Genomic DNA, 23,707 nt, shown 5'->3' with positions numbered 1-23,707 from the left:
TGAGAAGAGTTCAAGGAAGAAGAGTTATTACGTCCCACCTTATACATTTTTGGCCGTACCAAAAAGTCGGTCTTAATTGGTTTATTTGTTTGTTTTATTTTATTCACTTTTTTTTTTTTTTTTTTAAGTATAGGCCTACATGTAATTTAAAAAAAAAAAAGTAAAAACGGAGTATATTTACTTAAAATTATTGTAAACCACTATAACATTATACACAGTTTGAACATTGCCATATGCTTAAATACAAGAAAATAAAAACTACTTAGCTAGTATGTTCATGAAAGTTGAATAAAAAAAAACATTAAAAAAAAAAATAAAATAAAATAAATAAATGATAAAATGCCCATATATGTACAAAAATGTTAAATGCAACTGAACTTTAATTTGACTTTTACTTTAAAATATATGTACATGAAAGCTGAATAAAAAATATATATAAAATTAAAAAATAAATAAATAAATAAAATAAAAAACCCTAAATAAATGATCGAATGCCCGTTTATGTACTAAAACGTTGAATGCAACTGAAGTTTACTTTGACTTTTACTTTAAAATGTTTGTGCATGAAAGTTGAATAAAAATATATAAAATAAAATAAAATAAAAAATTTAATAAAAAATATCAAATAAAATATAAAATAAATAAAAAATTAAGATAAATACAATTAAAAAAAAACAAAATAAACGATGGAATGCCCATTTATGTCCTAAAACGTTAACTGCAACTGAACTTTATGTTGACTTTTACTTTAAAATGTATGCACATGAAAGTTAAAGATAAATAAAATAAAAAAAGAAAAGAAAAGAAAAAAGCTAAACCATCAAATGCCTGTTTATGTATTAAAACGTTACAAATACAAAGTACAAAATAAACACCAATCACTAGTTAATAAACAGTATTTGGGGGGGGGGGGATGCTTTTGAAATACACTTTAATGCAAAATTAAAATGAATTGCTACTGTCTTGATTTCTAACTTTGTATGCTTTGACACCAAATGCTCAAAAAAAAAAAACAACTCTCTCTCCAGAGAAAATTGTGATGCTTCTGTAGATTTTCACATTCTCACTCAAACCTTTTCCCACTCGCCAGTCTAAGGACGGCGCAGACCAAGATGGCCGCAAGTCCTTCGTCAAGAGAGTCTACAAGCCGCCCGAGGCCGCGGACGCTCCCTCGGGAACCGACGCCCCGCCCCTCGATCCCATCAGCGAGGAGGATGAGAAGCTCGAGCATAGCGCCAGCTCCAGAAACGCCGCCGCCGAGCCGCGCTTCCGGAAGCCGTCCAGCGGCGACGACGACTCCAGCCCGGAGGAGGCCGACAACACCACGCCGCTCCTCCAAAAAGAAGCCAAAACCAAGCCCTGGCAATTCCTCACCAAAAGCCTTTTGGATCCCAAGGAGTCCGCTGACGAGGCGGCGGGAGAACCGGGCCTGGCGATGGCGGCGGCCAGGTCGGGCGCGCTGGAGCTGGAACTGGACGGTCCGGTCAAGAAGCGAGGCCTCCTCCCCAGCAGCCTGCAGGAGGCGGCGGTGGCCCGCATGTCCATCTGCTCCGAGGCGGCCTCCGAGGCCAGCCTGGTGGCGAGCAGCCCGGACGAAGGGTGGCCCCCCGGCGGGGTGAGCGACAACCTCAACCGCAGCGAGAGCAACACCACGCTCAACAACAACACCGGCGACGCCAACTCCAACGCCAACAACAGCAGCCGCCAGCGACAACCGTTCGCCGTCTCCCTCTCCGACGTCTCGCCTGTTGTCATCATGTCGCCGGGCAACGCCACCGTCACCACCGCCACCGTCCACCACAACCACAACCTGCGTGCCATCAATATGGGAGACGAAAGGGAGAGCGTCCTTTAAAATTGCTTCCATCCTAATTCGGTTGGCAGTGTTGTCTTGCAAGGCTCAAAATCACTTCTTTTTTTTTTTTTTTTTTTGAGGAGCCGATGACTTCATTTGAGGAGCAACTTTATCATTTTGAGGAGCAGGTCAAAGAGTTATAATAATAATAATAACAATACCTTATTTGTAGATCGTTTTTAGTCAGTGTTGAGCAGATCAGCAGAAAACATGAGAAAGAAAAAGAAAAACACAACACAATAAAAAAAACTTTAATAAAACATTTAGGACGCACCATTAAAACAAAACACCAACTATGAGATAAAAGAAACGGTAAAAAAAAAAAGTGGTCTTTATCAAACAATAAAAATATGACAATACAGTACTGTATAACAAATTAACAATTGGCTTACGGCTTTATACAATCCATAATTTTAATTTCATAAATTCAAATAAATTCCAATTGTAAATGGCAGTAAGCTATTTTATTTGTATTAGTTGGGCAATTTCAAACATAAATAAGAAATTAATTTACAATTTCAATTATTGCACTCAACAATTCCAAAATCAGCATATTAAAAAAAAGTTTATTAATACTAATTTTTTAGTTGTAAATGTATACATTTGCACGTTTTTTTTTTTATTTATTATTTTAAAATAACTAATTTAATAAATTTGGTTTCATCCAAAAGGAACTTGCATAATTATAGTGTTTCAAAAAATTTTATTTGTCTTAATATTTTTTGTTTTTTATGTTTAAATTAGAGCTGTCAAACGATTCATTTTTCAATCCGATTAATCGCATCTTAGAATTTTGATTAATCATGATTAATCGCTTAATCTTAAAGGGTTTTTATCAACATTTTTTTTTTGCCTGTCAAATTTCAAGAGCACCTGTTATGTGAATTCTTTCGACATTTAAAGTTATGAGGACATTTTTTGATTCACTGCGCACGCTCATCCTCCTCTTTTTCTATTAAGACAATTACTTGCATAATTTAAAATGGAACAAAAATGACCCCGATATTTTGACATGAACAAATATGACGCTTTACTTTAATGCATGTAGTTATGTTTATTGCTCAAACACATCCAGTGCTACCTTTAACGTAACCATCCGCTGTCAAGATAAAGGATAATCGGTCAAAATTAATTGTGTGATTAATATGCGTTAACACATGATTAAAGCGATAATTTTTGTGATTAATTAGTTAACGCTTTAACTTTGACAGCACTAGTGTAAACATTTTCTTGTTTTGTACAAAAAAAAAAAATATGAGTACCGGTAATTGTGATTTCAATTATTGCCAAATAATTGTGATTATTATTTTTTCCATAATCAAGCAGCCTGATGCTGTAATGTAATTTTGTGAACATTTATTGGATCTTAAAAAAAATAACCCGATACTCTATTATGAAAACAAACAAGTTTGTAGGCGGCTCCTCCCGCCTTGTTTGCTGTAATGAGGGCGGCGTGGCTCAGTGGTAGATTGGTCATCTCGCAACCCTGAGGTTGTCGGTTTGATCCCAGGCCATTGTGACCGTGCCGAAATATCCTTGAGCAAGATACCGAACCTCCAATTGATCCTGATGCCGAGTCATCAGTACGTGAATGAGTAGTCTAAATGTAAAGCGCTTTGCAGGCCTTGTATAATGGAAAAGCGCGATTATAAATGTAGTACTATTTAATGTAATTCATTTCCGGTTTAGATCCTGTGTAGTGTAGTTTGTAGTTTTCTCTCCACACACTGAAATTTCCTGCTATTTGCTGTTCAAAGTTGTGTACTTTTTCTCAAACGTGGTTCCAGTCAGTCCAGTCATCGTAGGTTAGCTTAGCAATTAGCATGGCATCTCCGTCCTCTCTTTGTGAGAACGATACTTGTCAAAGTCGATCTTATGCGCCACCATGGAAGTGATAACTAATTTAGAAACAACTCTGTAATGTGGTAAGCTGCACGAGCCAGCCAAAGGTTGTTGCTAGCTAGCTAGCTAGCTAGCAACAACCTTTGCTAGCTAGCTAGCTAGCTTGTGTGGCGTAAGTAACAATAAGCTTGCCCCATCTTTGTGAAAAAACTTTAAAATTTGTCATTCTCAATGTTGCTATTCAATGTGTTGTAATGAAGCGCAACATTTGAATTTTGACTCACAAACTCTGTCGCGAAATTGCGTATTTCGAGCTTTGGTCATTAAATGTGTGTAATAGAGTTTAGTTCCTTAGGATGGGATTGTAGAAAGTAAGATGTGTTTCTTGTTAATGATAATTTTCAAAATAAAGGTGTCACACTGCCACATAGTTCCATTTGTATAATAATTAAAAAAAAAAAAACATGGCTAGCCATGACATCTGTTAGCCAGAAGCTGAGCTGCACTGTGTTTATGCACTGTGCTTGTGGCTAGCACATGATCATATTACACAATTTCCCCTTGTCATTTTCATATTTATGGCTACTTTTGAAAAATTGTGAAAAGTGTTCGTGGATTGCATAATATATAATGTGATGGGCTGGATCTGGGCTCGGAGTTTGACACATGGGCTTTAAAGTGTCAGGGAGAGAGAAAAAAAAGCCTAGTCTCATGGATAATAGTGCAGTTGTTGTGATTGTGACATTGTGGTGCTCGTTATGTAGAGATGATTTGTTCGGTGATGAAATGTGAAGTGTTTGCTGGTTGTGGACTATTCTGACAAAAGGTATTTGGTCTTGACATGTACTTGTCTCTTGTCAAAATTGTTTCATTATTCAAATCAATACATTTTCTGGATGTTCAAATCATTGGGATGACGTTTTTCTTTTTTATTGCAGAAGAATGTGACCTTTCAATGCTTACCTTGCTCAGAATGATTAGAGACAGTTGCCGCTCAGGAAGTACAGGCCGTCGCTTTTTGGTCGTCCGATAGATGGCGCACTTTCCCCACAAACGGTACTACGCGCAGGCTGCACCGACGCAGGCTGTCAACCTTCTCACTGACCCCCTCCCACCTTCTAAACGGGGTACAAGCGGGGTTCTTTTGAGGACACCAGTAAGGTACTTTGACAACTTTTTAAGCAGCATATATTAGTTTTATCACAATTTTCTAGGTCTGCCTCGTGATTTATCCATTTTTTAAAAGCTCTGTCCTTCCTGTTTGGGGTTAGCATGAACTCTGCGTGCTTGTGTGAGCTTCCCACTGCATTCCAAAAACATACATACTCTAAATTCTCCACAGGTGTAAGTGTATGTTTGTCAATATGTGACCTGCAACCGACTGACGTCCAGTCCAGGCTGTACACCGCCTTTTGCCCAAAGTCAGCCGGAATTCTATCGAATATAAATGGATGGAATATACAGTAGCAACCTCAAAGGTACGCTGATTGACACACAATTTGTCATATTGATTTATGGTAGAGTTTCTATTAGATTGTTGGTTGATTATGTACCCATACTCCTATAAGTCTTAAAAAAATTTAAAAAAAAATCTGCCGGTTTTCTAAATATCAAATATGGACACTTCACTATGTCAACACAAAGCATTCAAATGGTTATTTTAACTCAATTTGTTTGTAACGGTCTCATTTGCCATTCAAAGATACATTTCCATAATGATGGACTATCCCACCCCACCTATATATATTATATATATATATTCCTCCCAACAACACAAGCGACAGCCCCTTTAGCTTGAATGTCTCGGCCCGTCACGCTAAGCCATCTAATCCTATTTACTCTACATGGCACCCAAGGAAGTAAAAGTGCAGTCAGCGCGCCCTACATAAGCGTTTTATGCAACCGTGCACCCTGAGGTGCTGCTCGCCTCGCTGAAAGTGACGCACTGCATTCGCACCATTCTGGGTCACATAGCGGTGGTTTGATCACTTTTTTTTTTTTGCAGAATTTTGAGTGTCCAAATAGCACACACACAAAAAAAAAAACTTTTATGCAAACCATAAAACTAAATTAATGGGGAAAAAAAAATTAACAAATATGAGCAGTTGTCATCTTACATCCATCACATCTTTCCACACCCCACAAAATGAGCACATACTAAGGTTGCTTTTGTGATTTATTTTTGTATAAAAAAGGTACAATTTACATTACTTTTATAAAAAGTTTCATCATAAGTACAACATTACACTTTTTTTTTTTTTTTTTTTTGCAGAAACGTCTGCAACTATACAAGATAAACTCCCGAGAAGAGTTCACAAGGTGTTGTTCGTTTTCTTCTTTCAAACGTCCAGTCCTTCATGTGCCAACAATCCTGACAAGACTAAACTTTTTTTCTTTCATTTTTTTTTCCTTTTATACAGTATAACCAAGTTCCCACCTCCGCAAAAAAAGCGAAGATTTCAACAAAGTAAGGGAGAATAGGAGGAGGGGGCAATAATAATGATAATATTCATCCTCATGACAATAATTTCATTTTTCCTCCCACAACTGGGAATATAACACGCCTTCCATTTCCAGAAAGGACTTACAAATAATAATTAAAAAATTCTTAAGTTAAATAATTATAATAATGCTGGGGGAAAAAATGCACATCACATCATAAAGATTGTCCCATAGTAAGCACAAAGTCTCTCATGATGGAGGGAGGAAAAATAATCCATCAGGCCTGGAGGAGGACAGAGGTTGTTGGATTTTTTTTTTTTTTTTTTTAAGGGGGGTGGGGGAAGAGAGCCCTGCATGCTCCCCAGGTCCTGTGAGATTCACTTTTTTTTTTTTTTACGCGTCTTGACCAAACACCTGCAAAAGATTGAGAGAAAAAGAAAGAGAGGCGTGTTTAGAAAAAGGCAAACAGGGCAGAGAGAGAGAGAGAATCCGGACAGACTGGCGCCAGGGAGGAAGCCGCACACTTTTTTTAACATTTAACCAAACACTCCCAATACTAAGCAAACCCTGCACTCCAGATGTACACACACATACACACTCGCGCACAAGTTTAGCCTCCAATCTGGGGAAGAATCATCGTAATTGCCGCTCAGCTGGCGCCTACCCACTCCTTGTACCAATTATGTGCAGACATGGTAGTAGCGAGCAATCCAAAACAGCCATTATTCTCCTCTCTTTACAGATGCCCTTCATTATAGATACGAGAGGCTATAATACGGCCCTGACAACTGCTACTTTATTAAAACCCACGAGCAGCCTTGCACAACGTGGATATATTACATCCATTTGACTGCAGAAATGTTTTGAAATGCATGAAAAAGTAAGCATATGGTACGGTTGGGATCCTCGCTGACAGGATGCGCAAACATATTGGGACGCGATCGGAACAAATGTTGCTGATGATTAGGTTGGGGAAAAAAGAAAAAAAGAAGAAGCAGCCTTGTACTTGGCCGGCATGAGCGAGCAGACAGGAGTCCAGACTACTCACCGTCTTTAGCGATGCAGAGTCCGGCTGTCATCTGTCGTCAGCTCGGATGGCAACTCGGGAGACTGAAAACAAACAAAAACAAGAGCGCACCAAATGTTATTTCCACGCCGCCTCGCGCGTCATAATACAAAGCCGCCGAAGAGAGTGTGGGTCGTATACCTGTAGCGAGAGGATGCTGATGTCCGTGTTGAGGGTGGTCAGCGGGGTCCTGGATGCAGCCGGAGGAGGCGCCCCCTGGCCCGGCCGCGCGGAGTGATGCACGGTCGTCGTCGTCGTCGTCGTCCCCAGCGCGACGTTGGAGTCGAGCGCGATCTGCAGGTCCAGGATGTAGTCGATGACGTGCTGCAGGATTTCCATCTTGCTGACGTTCTTGTTCTGCGGGATGCTGGGCACCAGCTCCTTCAGCTTGGAGTAGCAGTCGTTCATGTTGTACAGCAGGCTCAGCGGGTCGTCCACCGGGGTCTTGCTCCGCGACAGACCCAGCGAGTGCTCCGACAAGACGGCGCTGTTTTTCCGGAAGGACCGAACGGGGCTTATTGCTTTCATTTTGTTCCCCCCCAGGAGTTAAATTTTAACTATCGCGCGAGTTTCTTTTTTTGTCTTGAGTGTTGCTTCTTTTAAGTCCAATGTTGTCAGGCGGTGGTCTTTCAGACTGGATTATCAGAGCGGCAATGTGCTTTATATAGGCGGCAGGTCGGTAGCGACGCGGGGGCGGGACCAAAGCGTCGATTGGCCAGACGCGACGTGTCACTCAAAGGGCCATCGTCATCCTATTGGGCGCGCGCGCAACACTCCCTCCTCTCTTCCGCCTCGTTACCGGTGGCAACGAGAGCGGGGAGGCGGGGCCCCGGAGGGCAGCCTCGGCAGCTCCGGTGGGCAATTTGGAAAATTAAGCTCTTACCTGTTTGTGATCAAGAGAATTAATGCCGCACAAGGCTCGCAAATGACTTTGACAAGGTGTTGCCAATAACTGCACAAAAGAAAAAAGTGTTTTTAAATTCGCTCTGATTAGCTTTCTTCAAAATAAAAAACAAAAATCTTATGGGGAAAATGTGAAAAAAATATACATCCAGTTCAGAAAGTCACTGTGCACTTGCATTTTTATGAACGGTCGTTTCAATATTGACTACATATGTACTTCCTGTATTTCATATTTAAATGTGTATGTTAATAAAAGTGCACATTTAGTGTCTACTCTCCAAACACTCATAAGTGAGTGAGTGTGCTTTTAACAGTATTCATTGTAAATTAATATTCAGAATAACAGAAAAGGCATATAAATATTTTTTCTGTATTTAGACCCGAATGAGGCCAGGCGCGTCTGATTAATGCGCAAGTCCGGACCGGTGTGAACTTTCGGGAGTGCAAGATGCAACGCAACGGTCAGACCCATCAAAAACTTTTATTCTCATTATATTATTCACCATATTCAATTGCGTGCCTAAATATTCTAGTATTTGAGATCATTTTCATTGATTTGCCTAGAAAATAGCGACCACTTTATTAGGTACACCGGCGCCATCCAGCCAACTCTAATATAAGAGCGGCTCACAACTATGTGTGGTTTGCACATTCCCATCACTACATACGCATAAATTACCTGACGACATGCAGAAAATATCGCAGTTGCTCAGCAATGCAAATTAGCGTCACGATCATTTAAAAGCTACAATTAAATTATGTTGTTCATAATGTCCATCAAAACTGCGCGTTATTATCTTTGTATAGTATAGTAAATTTGACACGTTGTTGAAATAATTTACAACCAAACAATTTAAGTAAGTCAGTAAAGTCCGGCTATGACGTCACCTATCTGCTGGAAGTAATCTTTATGACGCGCGCGCCAAATTAATTGTTACTAATATTGTTTGAAAAAAAACAACAAAAAACAAAAAACAACGGTTTGGGGTAAGGATGGGAGTATCGTAACGGTGACGACGTAGGTCGAAACGCATCGTAGTCTAGCACTTTGGAGTAGCTGATGCGAATACTCGATAGCTGGTCTGTAGCTGAAGCAAAGAAGGTAAGAGACTGGCGCAAGAGCATCATCACGAGGAGCTTGTCCCCCCCTCTCTCTCTCTCTCTCTCTCTCACTCTCGCAGACTCAGTGGCGCCGCCGCCGTGACGTCACTGGATTCACAACAAGACCCCTCGCAAGCCCCCTCGAGGCGCCGCTCAGGCGGTTTCCATGGCAACCACGGGTGTCATTTCGGGGGAGGGCTGGACGCCTCTCAGCTGATCGACCCGAGGTCCGAACGCACACACACACACATCAGTGATAAGTGATGGAATGTTATGTTTGCAACTCTTGTTTCTTCTCTCTCTCTCTCTTTTTTTTTTAAAGGAACAGTGCAGTTTGTTTAAAATCCACTTCCTCCATTCAAACTGCAAAGTGAACAGTAAGCTACAGTCCGGTACACACAAATGGTCCATGTTCTCAGAGGTCACAATATTAGGAACACTTGCACAATGCATCACTTGCCTAACATCAATTAATATGCTTTTACAAAGATTAGAATGTGAGAGTACAATTGAACATTATTGTTATGGTTTCAAGTTGGGTTTTTTTGTATTGACACTGCGTTTAACAATTTTGAAATTGTAGCTAATGCATATTGCAGGACTCTTTCTTGCATTTGGATGGCTTTTGCATCTATTTTGATGACATGATTTTTTTAGCCTTAAATTCTGGAAAAAAAAAGTGTCCTCTTTTTTTTTTTTTCCTCTTGTCGTGTCACCACCTTCTCCTGTATTTGTTGTAGGAAATTGTGCGGTTTGACAATGAAATGTCAAAGAACCAGATAAAACCACATTAGCAGCAATAATAATAATAATAATAATAATAATAATAATAATAATAATAATAATAATAATAATAATAATAATAATAATAATAATAATAACAATAATAATCCTAGATTGTATTTATAACACTTTAAAAAATCAAATCCCTAAGTGCACACTAATGCAACAGTAAAAAGCAAGACAAACAGATAAAAGAGAAAAACGTCAATTTAAAAAATTACAAGAACAATCAATATTTACAATCGGATGAACATTAGACCTTTTAAAAGAAAACAAACAGTGGGAGAAACGTCTCATGTTTATTAAGATATCTAAGAAAAGTAGAAAAACTGCGATCAAAAGAAAAATTGTCCAGTTTTTAACGTTTTGCATGAAAAAAAAAACGACAAAAGTACAGATTGATTTTGCAATATCATAGTCCAGTGAACAAAAATTTTGCTGTTGTCTCTGTTATGGCAAATATCGCTGAACAGGAAATAAAATGTGCTTTGGCAGTAAAATGTCTAAAAACAGTCGGGGGAAAAAAAATGAACTTTCACATTAAAAAGTCAACATCAACAAAAATCAGGACACAAATGTGCAATATTAGAATGTCAAAGAACAGTGGAAAAACTGTAACAAAGAAAAATGGTTTAGCATGCTAAAGCATTTTTCTTTTTTTTTCTTTTGGTTTAATCATTTTTCATTTTTATTTTTTGCCCTTTTTTTATGCAAAAAAATAAAAATAAAAAGTTTGGCATTAAACTATATAAGAAAAGTGGAACAAACTCTTGTTTTGCCAAAAAATAGTGGGAAAAATGTGTGCTAACTTTTGACATAAATAAATAATAATGGGAAAAAATTATTAAATATTAAAAGAAAGAAGAACATAAGCGGTTCAGAGAATAGATAGAAGACTTTCATTTTCTACAGTTTTATATAAAAAGTCTAAGAACAATGAAGTATCGGTGCATCAGATCTGACAATTATCTTATTGGGGTCTCGTCCAACCACAATTGATTGATTAATTAGCTGTGGTTTGTAAAATATATGAAATTTGAATTGTCCTTATTTGAAAATGTTTTATTTGTCAATGTATGCGTTTGGTCAATACAATAATGTGCAAACAGTTCAGGTTCAGTTTGACGTTAAAACATGCACTGAGCAGCCTTGACCCAAAGATTCTCTCTCTCTCTCTCTCTCTCTCTCTCTACCTGTCATAATAGTACAGCATAGTTCACTTGTCCAGGGCGGAGACGGACGCTGTGCTACTGTGCTAATTTATGCCTTTAATCAATGTCGTCAACAAAATAGCAGGTGTGTCACTTTATCTGAAACAAGTCAAACAATTAAGAAGCGAGAGCAATCGGTTTCAAGTGTAACCCTCGTCGAGTGACCTCGCTCTTGTTTCAATCCCACAATGCCGTTGGTCAGCTTCCTCTATTCCAAGGGGAATTGAGACCTGAAATGAGGTTATGAGAACTCCTCTCCGGTCACAAGTCTAACGGCTCTGCGCTGTTCTTGAGCGCGTTTGCATGTATCCGCTTGAAAATGGCAGCTTCAAGGCGCTCGCGAGGCGAAGAGCATCTTGCTTATTGTCGTGGCGACCTTGCTTCGGTGTGCTAAAATATTGATGGAGCAGGCTGGACACCTCTCAGGTTGTGTTGGACACATTGGATGACAAGTAGTCTGCTGTCCTATGTCGAAGCAGAAGTAGCAGTTCAATCACATGCCACCTTAGTCATACACTACCCTATTGTTGTTGTTGTTGTTGTTCAACCCTGTCCACAGTCGCACTTGACTTGATCCTGGTTTAACACGAAACACAACGTTCCTTTCTTAATATATACGTTGAGACCAAAACGGTTGTATAAATGCAAAGTCTATGCATCTGCTGATTCTGTTTCCCACGTTAAATAAAACCACACGGCGCTCGCTCTTACTCAATCGCCGTCTATTTCCATAGTATAAAGGGAAGAGAGAGTTGATGTAGGAAGCACAAAAGTTTTAGCGGAACCAGAAAAACAACTGGCCGAGGCCTCACTCCACCTGCCGTTCTTCTAATATTCTGTATTCACTACGTAGTGAAGCAAGTACGACTGACTATACACAATTTAAGGACATATTTTTTTACCGCAAAATCTGTGGGATATTCTTTTCAAACTGCTTGTTGCCGGGCAGAGTTCATAACATTCAGCTACATTTGCCCTCCAGGCCAACTGGACGTACTTGTTCTACTCGACTGTTGAAATGAAAATCCAGCGACTGAAAGCTTGTACACTACGGATGGGTCTAAAATATCGATATTTTCGATATTTTTAATAGTTTTTTTAAACCTGTAAATTTGCCAAATAGGGCCCGACCAAAACAAAAACAATCGGACGATTGAGCTAAATGGCTGATTATTTTCCCCTTAAAACGTTATCAAAGAAAGCCAAAGTTTCCGACACTATGAAAGTACCCTGAATGCACCATTTTGCTTGCGTAGCATTAGCAACTAACAAGTGTGTAGTGTATATTATTCTGTTGTTATCAGGTGTCCTTGAAGCTGTTTAATGACACCACACTGAGAGTTAACTCTAAAATTAAATACACAATTTTAAGAATTACATCCACTGTATATTTAAATACAAAATATGTTTCTTTTTAAAAACATCGCTAACCTAGCACAAACAGGAAGTTAGCAAATGCTAACGGGAAGTTAGCATTATATTATATAGCGTTATATAAAATAAGCTTCAAAACTGAAAGAATCGGAATATACCCCACTGGGTGGTCACATGGCTTGTCCACGCCGCAACAACGAGGCGCTCTAAAATTTCTCACCGGTCCAAATGTGACGTGCATGCACTAAGGCCGCAACAACGAGGCGCTCTAAAGTGGCCGCGCAGGCTCGAAAAACATACTGAACTAAAAAGTAAATATTTAAAAATTCTAGAACGACGCTTTTGAGGCGTGTCAGCGGGCTGCAATGTCACAAGCCTCGCTTTCTCGCAGTGACCTCCCAATGCAGATTTGCAGCAGCGAGCACGTTGAAGTGGTCAGGTGGATCATTGAGCGCATCACAACAACAAAGGTTCTCACGGCCGTAATCCTCTTGGCCTCTTATCGCTCATCCCTCCTCCTCCTGCTCCTTCCCCATCTCATCGGCTCACAGCTCAGGATCAGACCGAGCAGCGGCAACGCAGACCGCCTTTTCCCCTTCACTTAATATCCCCATTACTTTCTCTTTTGTCTTGTCTTTCAGCTTATCTTCCCCGCACGTCATCGTTCTCCCTCTGCTGGCTTTTGACACCTAATCTGCTCTTTTCCCCCAACATGGACCCTCTTCAGCCTTTTCGCTAACAAAAGCAGAATCACTTTTGAAATGAAGAGTCTTTAAGGGGCACTGTTGAGACGACGGGGAGGAGGGTGGGAAACGGAGCAGTGGCAATGCACGTAGATTCAACGTGATTAGAATCCATCGAGTTTGCCCATTCTTCTGAAAAGCCAAGTGGGACAGTTCTTTTGGGATCATTACAGAGCTGTTGTGGGCAGGAGGGCAACAAAACGGTATAAGCAAAGTAAATAATTCAATGAGAAGAATTCAACAAAGAGGAACTCGGCAACTCGGCATGTAAGAATATTTTCAGTTTTGAAAACTTTGATGCTATATAAACAAGACGTAAAATCCTTTTAAAAATGAAAATTGTTTAATGAGTCAAATATCCCTTAAAAAAAAGTACCCGGAGAGCCCCCAAGCTTGTTTTAATTATTTGTATTATAGAACATGAGGCATGAAAGAACACAATTCATAACTCAGATGTCAAAGTAGAACAGAAATAGATGCACTTCACAAATAGGGCACTTTACTGTACTTTAATTTATTTAATTCAATCTCCGGTGTAATAACCTTATTTATTGATTGATTGAATTTTACTTTATTATTCTTATTATTCTTATTATTATTATTATTCTTATTATTATTATTATTATTATTATTAATTCAATCTCTGGTGTAATAACCTTATTTATTGATTGATTGAATTTTTATTTTTTATTTTATTATTATTATTATTATTATTATTATTATTATTAATTCAATCTCTGGTGTAATAAACTTATTATTGATTGATTGCATTTTTGTTTTTTATTTTATTATTATTATTATTATTTTTATTATTATTATTGTTGTTGTTGTCGTTGTTGTTGTTGTTGTTGTTATTATTATTATTAATAATAATTCAATCTCTGGTGTTATAACCTTATTTATTGATTGATTGAATTATTTTATTATCTGTTCTCATTGCTGCTGGACATGTTAATTTCCCAGAGGGAGCCATCCCAAACGGATCAAGTAATGTCAAGTCTAAGTCTAAGTCTAAGTGTCACAACATAGTGTACCAAATAGATGAAGACTTTTAATATAATGGCAACAAAAACATTGTGTGCCAAGTATGATGCTTGGTGTAAACAGGGCTTATTATGTGGGCCTATTAGAAGACGCCCCTTCTCTAAAGCCTGCACAGGTTAACGACCGTTTATTTCTATATCAGCAAAACAGGACCAATCTTTAGCGTCTATTAGCATTATTTACAACAACAAAAAAAGTCCCAGTGGGAGCATCCATACGTCTGCTGTGTTTTCACGCCTCATCAACGTGTTTGTGCGCGTGTGTGGCTTTATATTATTGGGACTTATTGGAGTAACAAGCTAATGGAATTAAGGTGCTTGGGTTTCACTCGCCCTTGCCAAGATTGAGCATTAAAAGGATGAATAAATAGCGCTCGCTAAGTAGATGAGATGGCGAAACGGAGGCAACGCCGCGTTGTTTACGCGGCCCGGGAGCCAGTGAAAGCGGACTTGGAATGGAATTAGCAGACAAACAAGTTAAAAATGCTGAACGCAGAGGAAGTTTTCCCCGCGTGCGAGAGGAGAAGAAGAAGAAGAAGAAGAAGAAGTGCTGGAAGCGCACCTAACGACAGCCTCTCCGCGGATTTCTATATTTGCCAGCTAATTACTTACATGAAAAGCCCAATCAAAAAAAACAAAAAAACAAAATCCAAACATTAACCAAAAATAAACGGGCGTTTTGTTTGCGTCCTCAGTCAGCTGTGCCAGCAGCGAGTCGTCTCCATTACACATAATTCATGTGATGTTTGTGTTGCTTGCCGGATTAGCTGGGAGGCGTTGCTGTTGGCGCGCGCTGTAAAAGGCTCTCATCTGTATTTTAATGGACTAAGAAGCAGTGGGAGGACATGGCGCCAAGCCACAATTACACACTGAAGAAGGGGCCTCCCCTCTATGCAGCAGGTAATCTGTTTGTGAGAGGCTTTTTAGCCGTATAAATGGAATTAGATGACGGTTTGATGACACATTAAAAAGGCAACAGCGCGCGCCGACATGTTTACCTCCGAGCACCAGGATTCCATATTTGGTCGACCTGAATTGGGAATTCGGTGCCATTTTGGTGCCGTGAGCGGGAAGAGGGAGTCTAAATAAAACAGTGGAAACTATACAAGAATCTCAATTAGTGAGAGCGCAGACCTCTGCCAAGGTTGAAGTGATACGTTAACAAAGGTGAGCAAAGCTAAAGCATTTGTGTTTGTCTGTTCATGAAATTTGACCTCAAATGGGAACAGCGTTAATTCAACGGGGACCAAATTGAAAATAAGAGAAAATAAGCACTGCCAAATGACTAAAGATACAAGAATTATTGTTATATTACATTCTTGCTCATAGAGAATATTTAGGGGTGTCGAATTAGTGCGTTAATTGAGTTAAATTTCCTTTAATGCCACTATTTTTATTTTATTTATTTTTTTTACTCCTGATTAATAACAGCCCCTTACTTGGAAAGCCTGTTCTGGGGGAATTACAGTCGTAACACGCACACATCAAAATTTAGCAGTAAAAAAATGTAATAATAATGCATGGAGACTGGGGTGAAGTTGCATTTTATAATTTTAAAAATTTGCAGAATTTCACAAATTACTTCGTGTTAAATATTAGATAGCTCTTAAATTCTATGAAAAGAAAAAATGGCTCACCATCTTACAAATGCAATTATGCCATCTAGTGGCAGAAAAATGACCTCAACACATATATCACACTTGTTTTTTTACAGTACAGTACATCTTTTTAATTTTAACTCAATTTTATGAATTATTGTAAAATTACTGACTAAATCAATGACTAAAAGATGCAGCCATATTTCTATTTGTGTATCATTTTTCCCACTTTTATGTTAGGAGTATGAAACTTGGAAAAAAAATATTGTATATTTTATTGTACATTTAGAACAGATATAAAATTTACAATTAATCACGAGTTAACTATTGAAGTCATGTGATTAATCACGATTACAAATTGTAATCGCCTGACACCCCTAAGAATATTATCAAATAATGGAAGCATATCATTTGAATTCTGGGTTGGGGGAAATTATTGCATTTGTTCTCAAATGGAAATAAAACAAAAACAAAAAAGAAGTCATAATTTGACAAAAAATAAAAAAAAAAACAAAGTTGAGAGTGGGTGTATTTGTTTGTTAGCATGCTACTTGGATCATGATGTAACATGGGACTGTACCATTTTTAATCAAATGAGCACTGAAATGCCAAATAGAAAAATTAAAGTTCGTATTGTATCAGGTTATAAAGCTTTTATTTATTTGGATTTTTTTTAAGAGTTGTTTGTGTGGTAGCTATTCGTTGAGGGCTGATTGCATGGATTAAATGCGGACCCAAAAACGACGAGGAAGATGGTGGGAGTTGAGATAGTTTTTATTTTTATTTTTTTTTAATGACACAACGGGTTATGCAAGGTCAGGATCTGCAGGTGGTCCAAGGCAGGCAGCAAACAGGTGAGTTCTTGGCAAGGCTGGATTGGCCTGGGAGAGGGTCTCAGGAATCAACCTTCTGGAAGCACCGGTGCAAAGTAAGAGTAAACAAAAATCAAACAAGGACACGATAAGACAAAAGCCACTTTAGCCAAAATACCACCGGTTGTAGCAGGAATCATTTGACACCTGCATGAAGGTCAGACTGGCTTTTAACTGGAGATGATCGCTGATGAGGTGCAGGTGTGAGTGAAAGTGCGCCACCCAGCCTGAAGCAACAAGTTAACAGCAACACATGACGTGGCAAAGGAACTGGGCCCGCCAAAATAAAGGCTGCTGTGCAAGACCACCACATATTCCATCCATCATGATTCATGATAAGTGATGTAAAACGGGACGATACTATTTGTATTCTGAGATGGTGGGGCAATGTTTCTTTCATAACTCAAACAAAAAGAGAAAATTGATTTCGATTTTTTTTTTTTTTTTTGTGAAGCGTTTGTATTGCTGCGTGTCCTTTAGCAGACTACTTCCTGGTCCACGGAAAATGACGTAAGACTCAAGAGCAATGACAACAACGCAATGGGCTCTTTGCACAGCTCGACTACTTCCTGAACTGAATACCACGTTTTTGTTTCCTGTCTTTCATGAGTGGACAAACTGATTAATCCAGGTGTGCCTGACCAATGTTGTTGTAGTTACTGAGATCAGGCACACCTGGATTAATCAGCTTGTCCACTCATGAAAGACAGGAAATGAAGGACTGGTGTTGAGTTCAGGAAGTAGTGGATTTGTGCAAAGAGCCCATTTCATGTTTCATCAAGAACTTCTTGTTCTTTATTTGTTCTATTTATGTGTTTTTGTTTTTATTTAAAAAATAATAATAAAAAATATGTTTCATCAAGAACAAAGACCAACATCCCTGTAACAAAAGTGAAGTTGGGGAAATGGTTCCATCATAACTCAAAAGGTAAAGGTAAGGTTCAATTCTAGGCAAGACGTTGAATCGGTAAGACTACCGAATGAACAATTCTGAGCTCTTTAAAAAAAGAAAAAAAAAAAAAAAGGTTCAATTCTAGGCTGTGGAAAAGGTTGCATCATTGGTCTCATGTTGTCAAAATGTATTAGTTGATCCTTGGATCAAACACCTGTTGTGGATCTTGCCATTCAACTTCTGAAAAATTACTGAACATTTAAAGATTGAATGTGCATTCAAAAGTTTAGATAAGGTCAAATTAAGTTCACCTGTACAGTGCATTTTAGCTTCATCGCAAATTTTTTGTGACTCGTCGATGTATGATGGACACTTTTTGATTGAGAAGTCAGCCATTTAATCAAACATTTTCCAATGCAGCTGACTGGAAATAACCCGCAGGTACTTTGTTGCATTTGAAAAGCATAAAAAAACGCGCGCACACGCGTCACGTGCCGTTTCAGAGAAAGCTTGCAGATGGCCGGGGCCGTTCAAGGCGGCTCTTTGGAGGCCTTTCGCAGCGTGGCTGGAGGAGGAGAAGGCTTGTCTTCTATCAGCAGTGTTGACATTGGGATGGCACCTAATTAGGTTTAGGCCCAGCACAGCATGCATGCTTTACTAGGCTGGCCTCCGCCTCGGGCTGCCGCGCTGATCCCAAGGTGACTGCTCCGCTGCAGCCCACCAATGATACTCCATGGATTCGCTCTTATTGCCAGATAACCATGACCCCGTTTTGTACGGATGTTCTCGCGGCAGTTTAGTTGGATGTTATACAAAAGTTTTATAGGGGACATACTATTGAAAACTGACTTTTTATTTCTGCTTACATGCTTGTAACTCAGCTCGTAGTCCGAAAGCAAATCAATTTTATTTATTGGAATGAATTGAAATGTCATTAATCCACCCACGACATTTAAGAAAAATAACACTGTACTGTATGAAAATGTATACCATGGTAGCTTATCACTGTGTCACAGATTTGTACTTGGGTCCAAAAAAATTCATACATTACGGGGTTTATCTCGGGTTGTACCTCCAATATTTTGCTGTTTTTTTCAGAGATTATTACCCATAAAAAAACTGAACAAGAAATATGACTATGGTTGGGACTTGAGTACCTGTTAAGTCATCAAGTATGAAATTGAACAACTATATTGAAGCAACCCCGTTGGTCCCAGCTGTTTTACTGGATTTTGACTGATTTTGCAAGGCTTATAGAATATTGTGTTCTACTGCTATAAAAACATGGACCTACCAAAAGAAAGATTAGCATCTCTTCTTTCATCAGGAAAAAAAAAATATTTGTATCCGTTTCCGTTTTGAAGCAATTAGCAATGGGATAAAGTTAAGTTTCATCAATATTCATTCACGTTCACTAAAAGAGCTTATTGCAACATGATCTCGCACTGTGCTGTCACCTGCTGGTCGTTTTTTGTAATAGCTACCATTGCTTTAAGCCTCCTCTTCATATCAGAAGCTGCATCAAATCCTTCTGTATGCTCTTGCATAAAAAAAACAAAAAACAAAACAAAAAAAACGTATAAATACGTTTTTGGGAATGAAGGACAAAGTATTAAAAACATATTTACACGTTTTTGGGTTTGAATGAATTAACTAGTTAATTTCTGTCCTCTTCTAGCACATTCAAGGCACGGTCAGACTACGCTGTCCGAGAAGCAACCATCTCAAAACCAAAAGGTAAGCGGAGCTGCACTGAGTTTTGTTGAAAGCACAGATTAGTGTTGGCTAACAATGTTTGCTTCTAGCAAGTCGCACATACAGTACTTGACTTCTCAATGCTGTTGTTCAATAATGGTAGTTGTCTTTCGTGATGTGTCGACTGCATGTGCCACAGACGCAAACTAATTGATAATGCTATTAAATGAAGTGTATGAAGTTAGGGCAGGTTTCCTATGAGCTGGCAGTTGTTCAGTACCTGCGGCTCTTCTGTAGCAAAAGTTTTGAAGGCCTGCAACATGTATGCAGGTATTTTGAATTTATATTTACAGTAACTGAGTTATTAGAAAATACAGACGCTTACTGTGAGGGAATTCTTGGTCTGTATCCAAATTTTTGAACACATAATTTCAAGGCTGTGTCACCTTTTCATGGCATATGTGCACGCTGGAGTTGTTTTGACTTGCAGAAAACCTCTCATGCAGCATCATGTAATGTTTTATTTGACTTTAAAGACCACTTGACTCTGCTTTGCCAAGGAAAACGAGCTCTTAAAACCAAAGTAACAATAGAAAAATGAGGAGACGGACAAAACCAAAACAATTAAAAGCAGCAGTAACAAATTGGAATCAAATGCCTTTAACAAAAAGACAATGTGTTCAACATAAGTTATACATGTATGTCAAATGTAGTGTTGTGTTTGGACTGTGCGTTTTATTTCAAAGTGTCTCCTTTTGTCGTCTTAAGTGATGAGACAAAGTGTGACAGAGGGAGGCTGACAGAAGCTCTTGTTTGAGATCCGTTTCACACTTGTCTTCCTTCCCCACGGGGCTGCGCTTTGTGGCATCATAAACAGCTTCCTTGTGTGGAATCCCCATTTAACACCCCCCCCAACTACCCCCTCTGATTCCATTTCCGCTTTATTGCCAGTTGGCCTTGGTTCAAGAGCGATGGTCAAGCTAGAAAGAGGATATGAGCGGGGGGGGGGGAAGGATGCGGCGCAGCTGAGCGCCTGCTGACTAACACAACATGACACTTGGGGCCCTGTTTTCGTGCCCAGCGCAAGTTTAACGCAAAGCGCAGTCTAACTGTCCACATGGATGGACGCAGTTTTTCTTTCTGGTATTTTGCTGGCGCAGATGGATTAGGGCTACGTGTGCTGTTGTGAGATGGAATGCAGCCGACTCCCGGCCAATTGAAGCGGCTCCCCTCACTTGCTTTAATAGAACCCTTTAAAATACCATTTAAATCCCTTGGAAATTTCTCAAAATTCCCGCAATTTTGCAATCCCAATGTTCGCCAAAAACGGAAAATTTCAGCTCTGAAGAAGATTTGTTTGTAGATTTACCTGGAAGGAAATAACTGAAACTTGTTAGGGGGTATTTATGGAAGAACTATTACATAACTTATCAGTAACTAATGCATCTGTTTAAATGACGTTATTCTGGCGCATCTCTGAAGTTTGGGGCTAATCCAAACTAAAAATTTGGAGCCTTGGGGGAGGTAACTGTATTTGTTCCGCTGAATGCCATTGAAGTTAGTTTGTTAGCAAACTTATTAACAAAAACAAAAAGGAAAAAATGAAGGTCATGGACTTCCCAAATAACAAGTCAATTATGATTTTGGTGTAAATCTGGACAGAAGTGCATATCGAACAATTTGATAAATATTGCATGAATCTTGCTGGGGAAATTCATGCACATGTTTGAAGTTAGCTTAAGTGCTGATCCAAAATCGGTCAACATGGTGTTGTTTTGCCTTGCCAGAAGTATGTGTTATTCTAGGAAAGCATTGTTTTGGCTAATTGATTTGATTTTGTATTGAATAACATTATAGGAACTACTGGATAATTGTGAGCAGGTGCGTTGTCATGGTAAAGCAGTCATGAGTTGTCTTCGTCTCTGAATGCAGCAAACATGGCAAGTTCATACTCATAGATTTGAAATACATCTTTTATGATATCAGTCCTGGAACTTTTTTTCGTTTTCTTTTTTGAGAGCTCAGTATTATTCATTCGGTAGCCTTCCCGACTCAACATGTCGTCATCATCATCGCTCTCTTTGTATGTGTGCGTGCATGCGTGTGAGTTTGTGCTCTTTAATTCACCTGAAACCTGTTATAAATCCCTTCACCGTAACCGGATACTTCTGAATCCTGAAATTGTCAAGGGACCAGAGGAAGGATCAAAGGAAAGAAGGATGAAACAAAGTGAAATCCAGCACCAAGCAGACACCACCTACCACTGACAGAGTTACAAAACCAGAATATTTCACCAACCCCAGAAACATTTAAATTCCAACTGATTAGGGAGACCTCAACAGGCCAGTGGAAAGACTAAAGGAAGGATAGATGAAGCAGCTTCCACTAATTCAGCCACCAGTGGAAGTCCTGGAACTTTTCTGACACACCTCGTGGGATTTATGCATTCATCTCATGAAAAGTCACACATCTACTGTACATTAGGATTGTTGGAGCCTTGGTGGAGGTCTGCGCTTCCACTGAGAGTTGTGATAGCCTGGACCCCTCGGAAAGAAGAGGAGGGGGTAGAGGAAGGAGTACGAGGAGGAGGGGGGTTTGGAGTGGGGGTCCGGCCACGTTCAATGGCGGCTCCTTTGAGCGGAGAAGAGGGGAAGACGTCGGAAGAAGAAAGAGGGCAGAAGAAGAAGAAAAGCGAGCCACCCAGGCTTCATTACCATGTCAATCTGCAGAAAGAGAGCTGGAGTGGGAGAAGCGGGCCGGCCAGGGCCCAGCAGTGGGGCCGGATCCATATGGTGCTGCCGGCTCGGGGATGAATAGTGAATGGATGGTGGAGCGTCTGGGCTGCTGGAATCTGCCTCCAAGCCTTTGTGAGCAGGATGACCAAAGACAAGAGGGAGCTCTGCAGATGGCCCGGGCTATAAATAGGTAGCTAGTCTATCTCTGTGCTGTCACTCTTCTTCTGCACCCCCCAAAATACCCCCTTCACCCACCCTACTTCGTGATGACAAGCCCGTGGACACCAGCGTCAAGTCTCGTCACACGGCGTCACATCTCCACCGTGTCCTCTCGTTTTTGAAACGCGTCTTAAGTAAGCGGCCTGTGCAGGAATGTGTGTGCATGTGTGCGCGCACTCGAGGGAGTTGCTAAGTTCCTCCAACACGAAAGCCCAAGAAGGCAGCGAGACTGAGCAGTTGTGTTTACAGTCCAAACTTGTCGCAGATGGACTTTAAAGTGAGTGATAAATCCGTGTCCAGATTGAGGGTCCTTTTGTCATTAAACTAAGCTTTAGCGCTGCTCTCCATCTGGCTGCGTGTGCGCGCGCGTGCGTGTTTGTGTGGGTGTGTACACTGGACATGATCCGCCAGCAGAAAGACGACGACGTCAAGCCCTCCTTTTTTTTTTTTTTTTTTTTTTTTTTTTTTTTTTTTTTTTTAAGTATAGCTAGTAAGCTAGCCTTCTGCTCCTTTTTCCCCCCCCTGTACTGTAGTTTAGATGAAGTATGGTGCTCTAATGAAAAAAAAACAAACAAAAAATATTGCTAATAGATTTCACAAAGACTACAATCTACTCATAAAGTATTTAATATAATAATAGTAAAGTAGTAAGAGTAATACAGTATTGATCATTATACTATTTAACAATTGTTTTTACCCATCTCAAGGGGCGGCCATTTTGTTGCTAGCTGTTGACTGAAAATGACATCATAGTTGCTCAGTGGTTATGACCAATCACGGCTCAGTTTCAGGAAAAAAAGTGAGCCGCAATTGGCTGTTACCTCTTAGGAGATGTGATGTAATTTTCAGTCGACAGCAAGAGACAAAATGGCCGCCCCCTGAGATGAATAAAAACTGGTGGAGGTTGCTGCTTAATTCATATTTCAGTAATGCAATATTATCACAATATTGTGTTAATACTGGGGCCACATAGTACATACTATTATGAAAAATAAATGCACTTGACTTGGGGTAAAAGTCTTTTAAAAAAATAACTGATAATTGATCACTTTTTCATTAACAATAAAAATTATATATTTTTAAAATATATTTAAGGTTTTTTTGTGGTGGAAAACATGTTTCTCAAAATTTGTTTAAGCTCTTTTTATTTTTTTACTTTTTTTATTTTTTATTTTATTCCCCCTCCTCTTTCTTGCCCAAAGCATTTGAATGGACGTCAACGTGGATTTTCTTTATTCATGGGCGGGCACGATCCCTATCCCCTGCGAATTGTGAGGGTCCACTGCATTTATCTTCCCATTTTACTGTGGTCCCAATCCTCTTTTGTAGTCAC

At 39.4% G+C, this 23,707-nt stretch overlaps 2 protein-coding genes and 2 long non-coding RNA genes across 10 annotated transcripts in view; 3 read left to right on the top strand and 1 right to left on the bottom strand.

Annotated features, from left to right (window-relative positions):
• The window catches only part of kidins220a (kinase D-interacting substrate 220a), a 46,453-nt gene extending 41,851 nt beyond the window's left edge, over nucleotides 1-4,602 (top strand). For all 4 annotated transcript variants that reach the window (XM_077538540.1, XM_077538539.1, XM_077538538.1 and 1 more), the window contains one exon: nucleotides 1,091-4,602. In XM_077538540.1, coding sequence (XP_077394666.1) covers nucleotides 1,091-1,855 — 765 coding nt within the window. In that variant the 3' untranslated portion in view covers nucleotides 1,856-4,602. The remainder of the gene's footprint in view (nucleotides 1-1,090) is intronic.
• Nucleotides 4,603-5,034: 432 nt separating this feature from the next.
• On the top strand, nucleotides 5,035-9,706 carry LOC144031716 (uncharacterized). Its single transcript, XR_013287591.1, has 3 exons — nucleotides 5,035-5,175; nucleotides 9,290-9,436; nucleotides 9,532-9,706. It is a non-coding gene; the product is annotated as an uncharacterized LOC144031716 (long non-coding RNA).
• Nucleotides 5,856-7,861, bottom strand: id2a (inhibitor of DNA binding 2a). Its single transcript, XM_077539109.1, has 3 exons — nucleotides 7,347-7,861; nucleotides 7,188-7,249; nucleotides 5,856-6,553 (listed from the first exon to the last, which is right to left on the bottom strand). The coding sequence occupies exons 1-2, from the start codon at nucleotides 7,731-7,733 to the stop codon at nucleotides 7,193-7,195; spliced, it is 444 nt and encodes a 147-aa protein (XP_077395235.1). The 5' UTR covers nucleotides 7,734-7,861; the 3' UTR covers nucleotides 5,856-6,553; nucleotides 7,188-7,192.
• A 7,801-nt stretch (nucleotides 9,707-17,507) lies between the features above and the next one.
• The window catches only part of LOC144031715 (uncharacterized), a 186,502-nt gene continuing 180,302 nt past the window's right edge, over nucleotides 17,508-23,707 (top strand). For 2 of the 4 annotated variants that reach the window (XR_013287590.1, XR_013287587.1), the window contains exons 1-2: nucleotides 17,509-17,761; nucleotides 19,404-19,462. This is a non-coding gene — a long non-coding RNA (uncharacterized LOC144031715). Of the gene's footprint in view, nucleotides 17,768-19,403; nucleotides 19,463-23,707 lie in introns of all 4 variants that reach the window. The other 2 variants (XR_013287589.1, XR_013287588.1) reach the window with 2 other exon arrangements.

This window comes from Festucalex cinctus, chromosome 12 (assembly GCF_051991245.1).
Source record: "Festucalex cinctus isolate MCC-2025b chromosome 12, RoL_Fcin_1.0, whole genome shotgun sequence".
Classification (NCBI taxonomy): domain Eukaryota; kingdom Metazoa; phylum Chordata; class Actinopteri; order Syngnathiformes; family Syngnathidae; genus Festucalex; species Festucalex cinctus.
The sequence above is the reverse complement of the archived record's forward strand: the minus strand, read 5'-3'. Positions and strand labels throughout refer to the sequence as shown.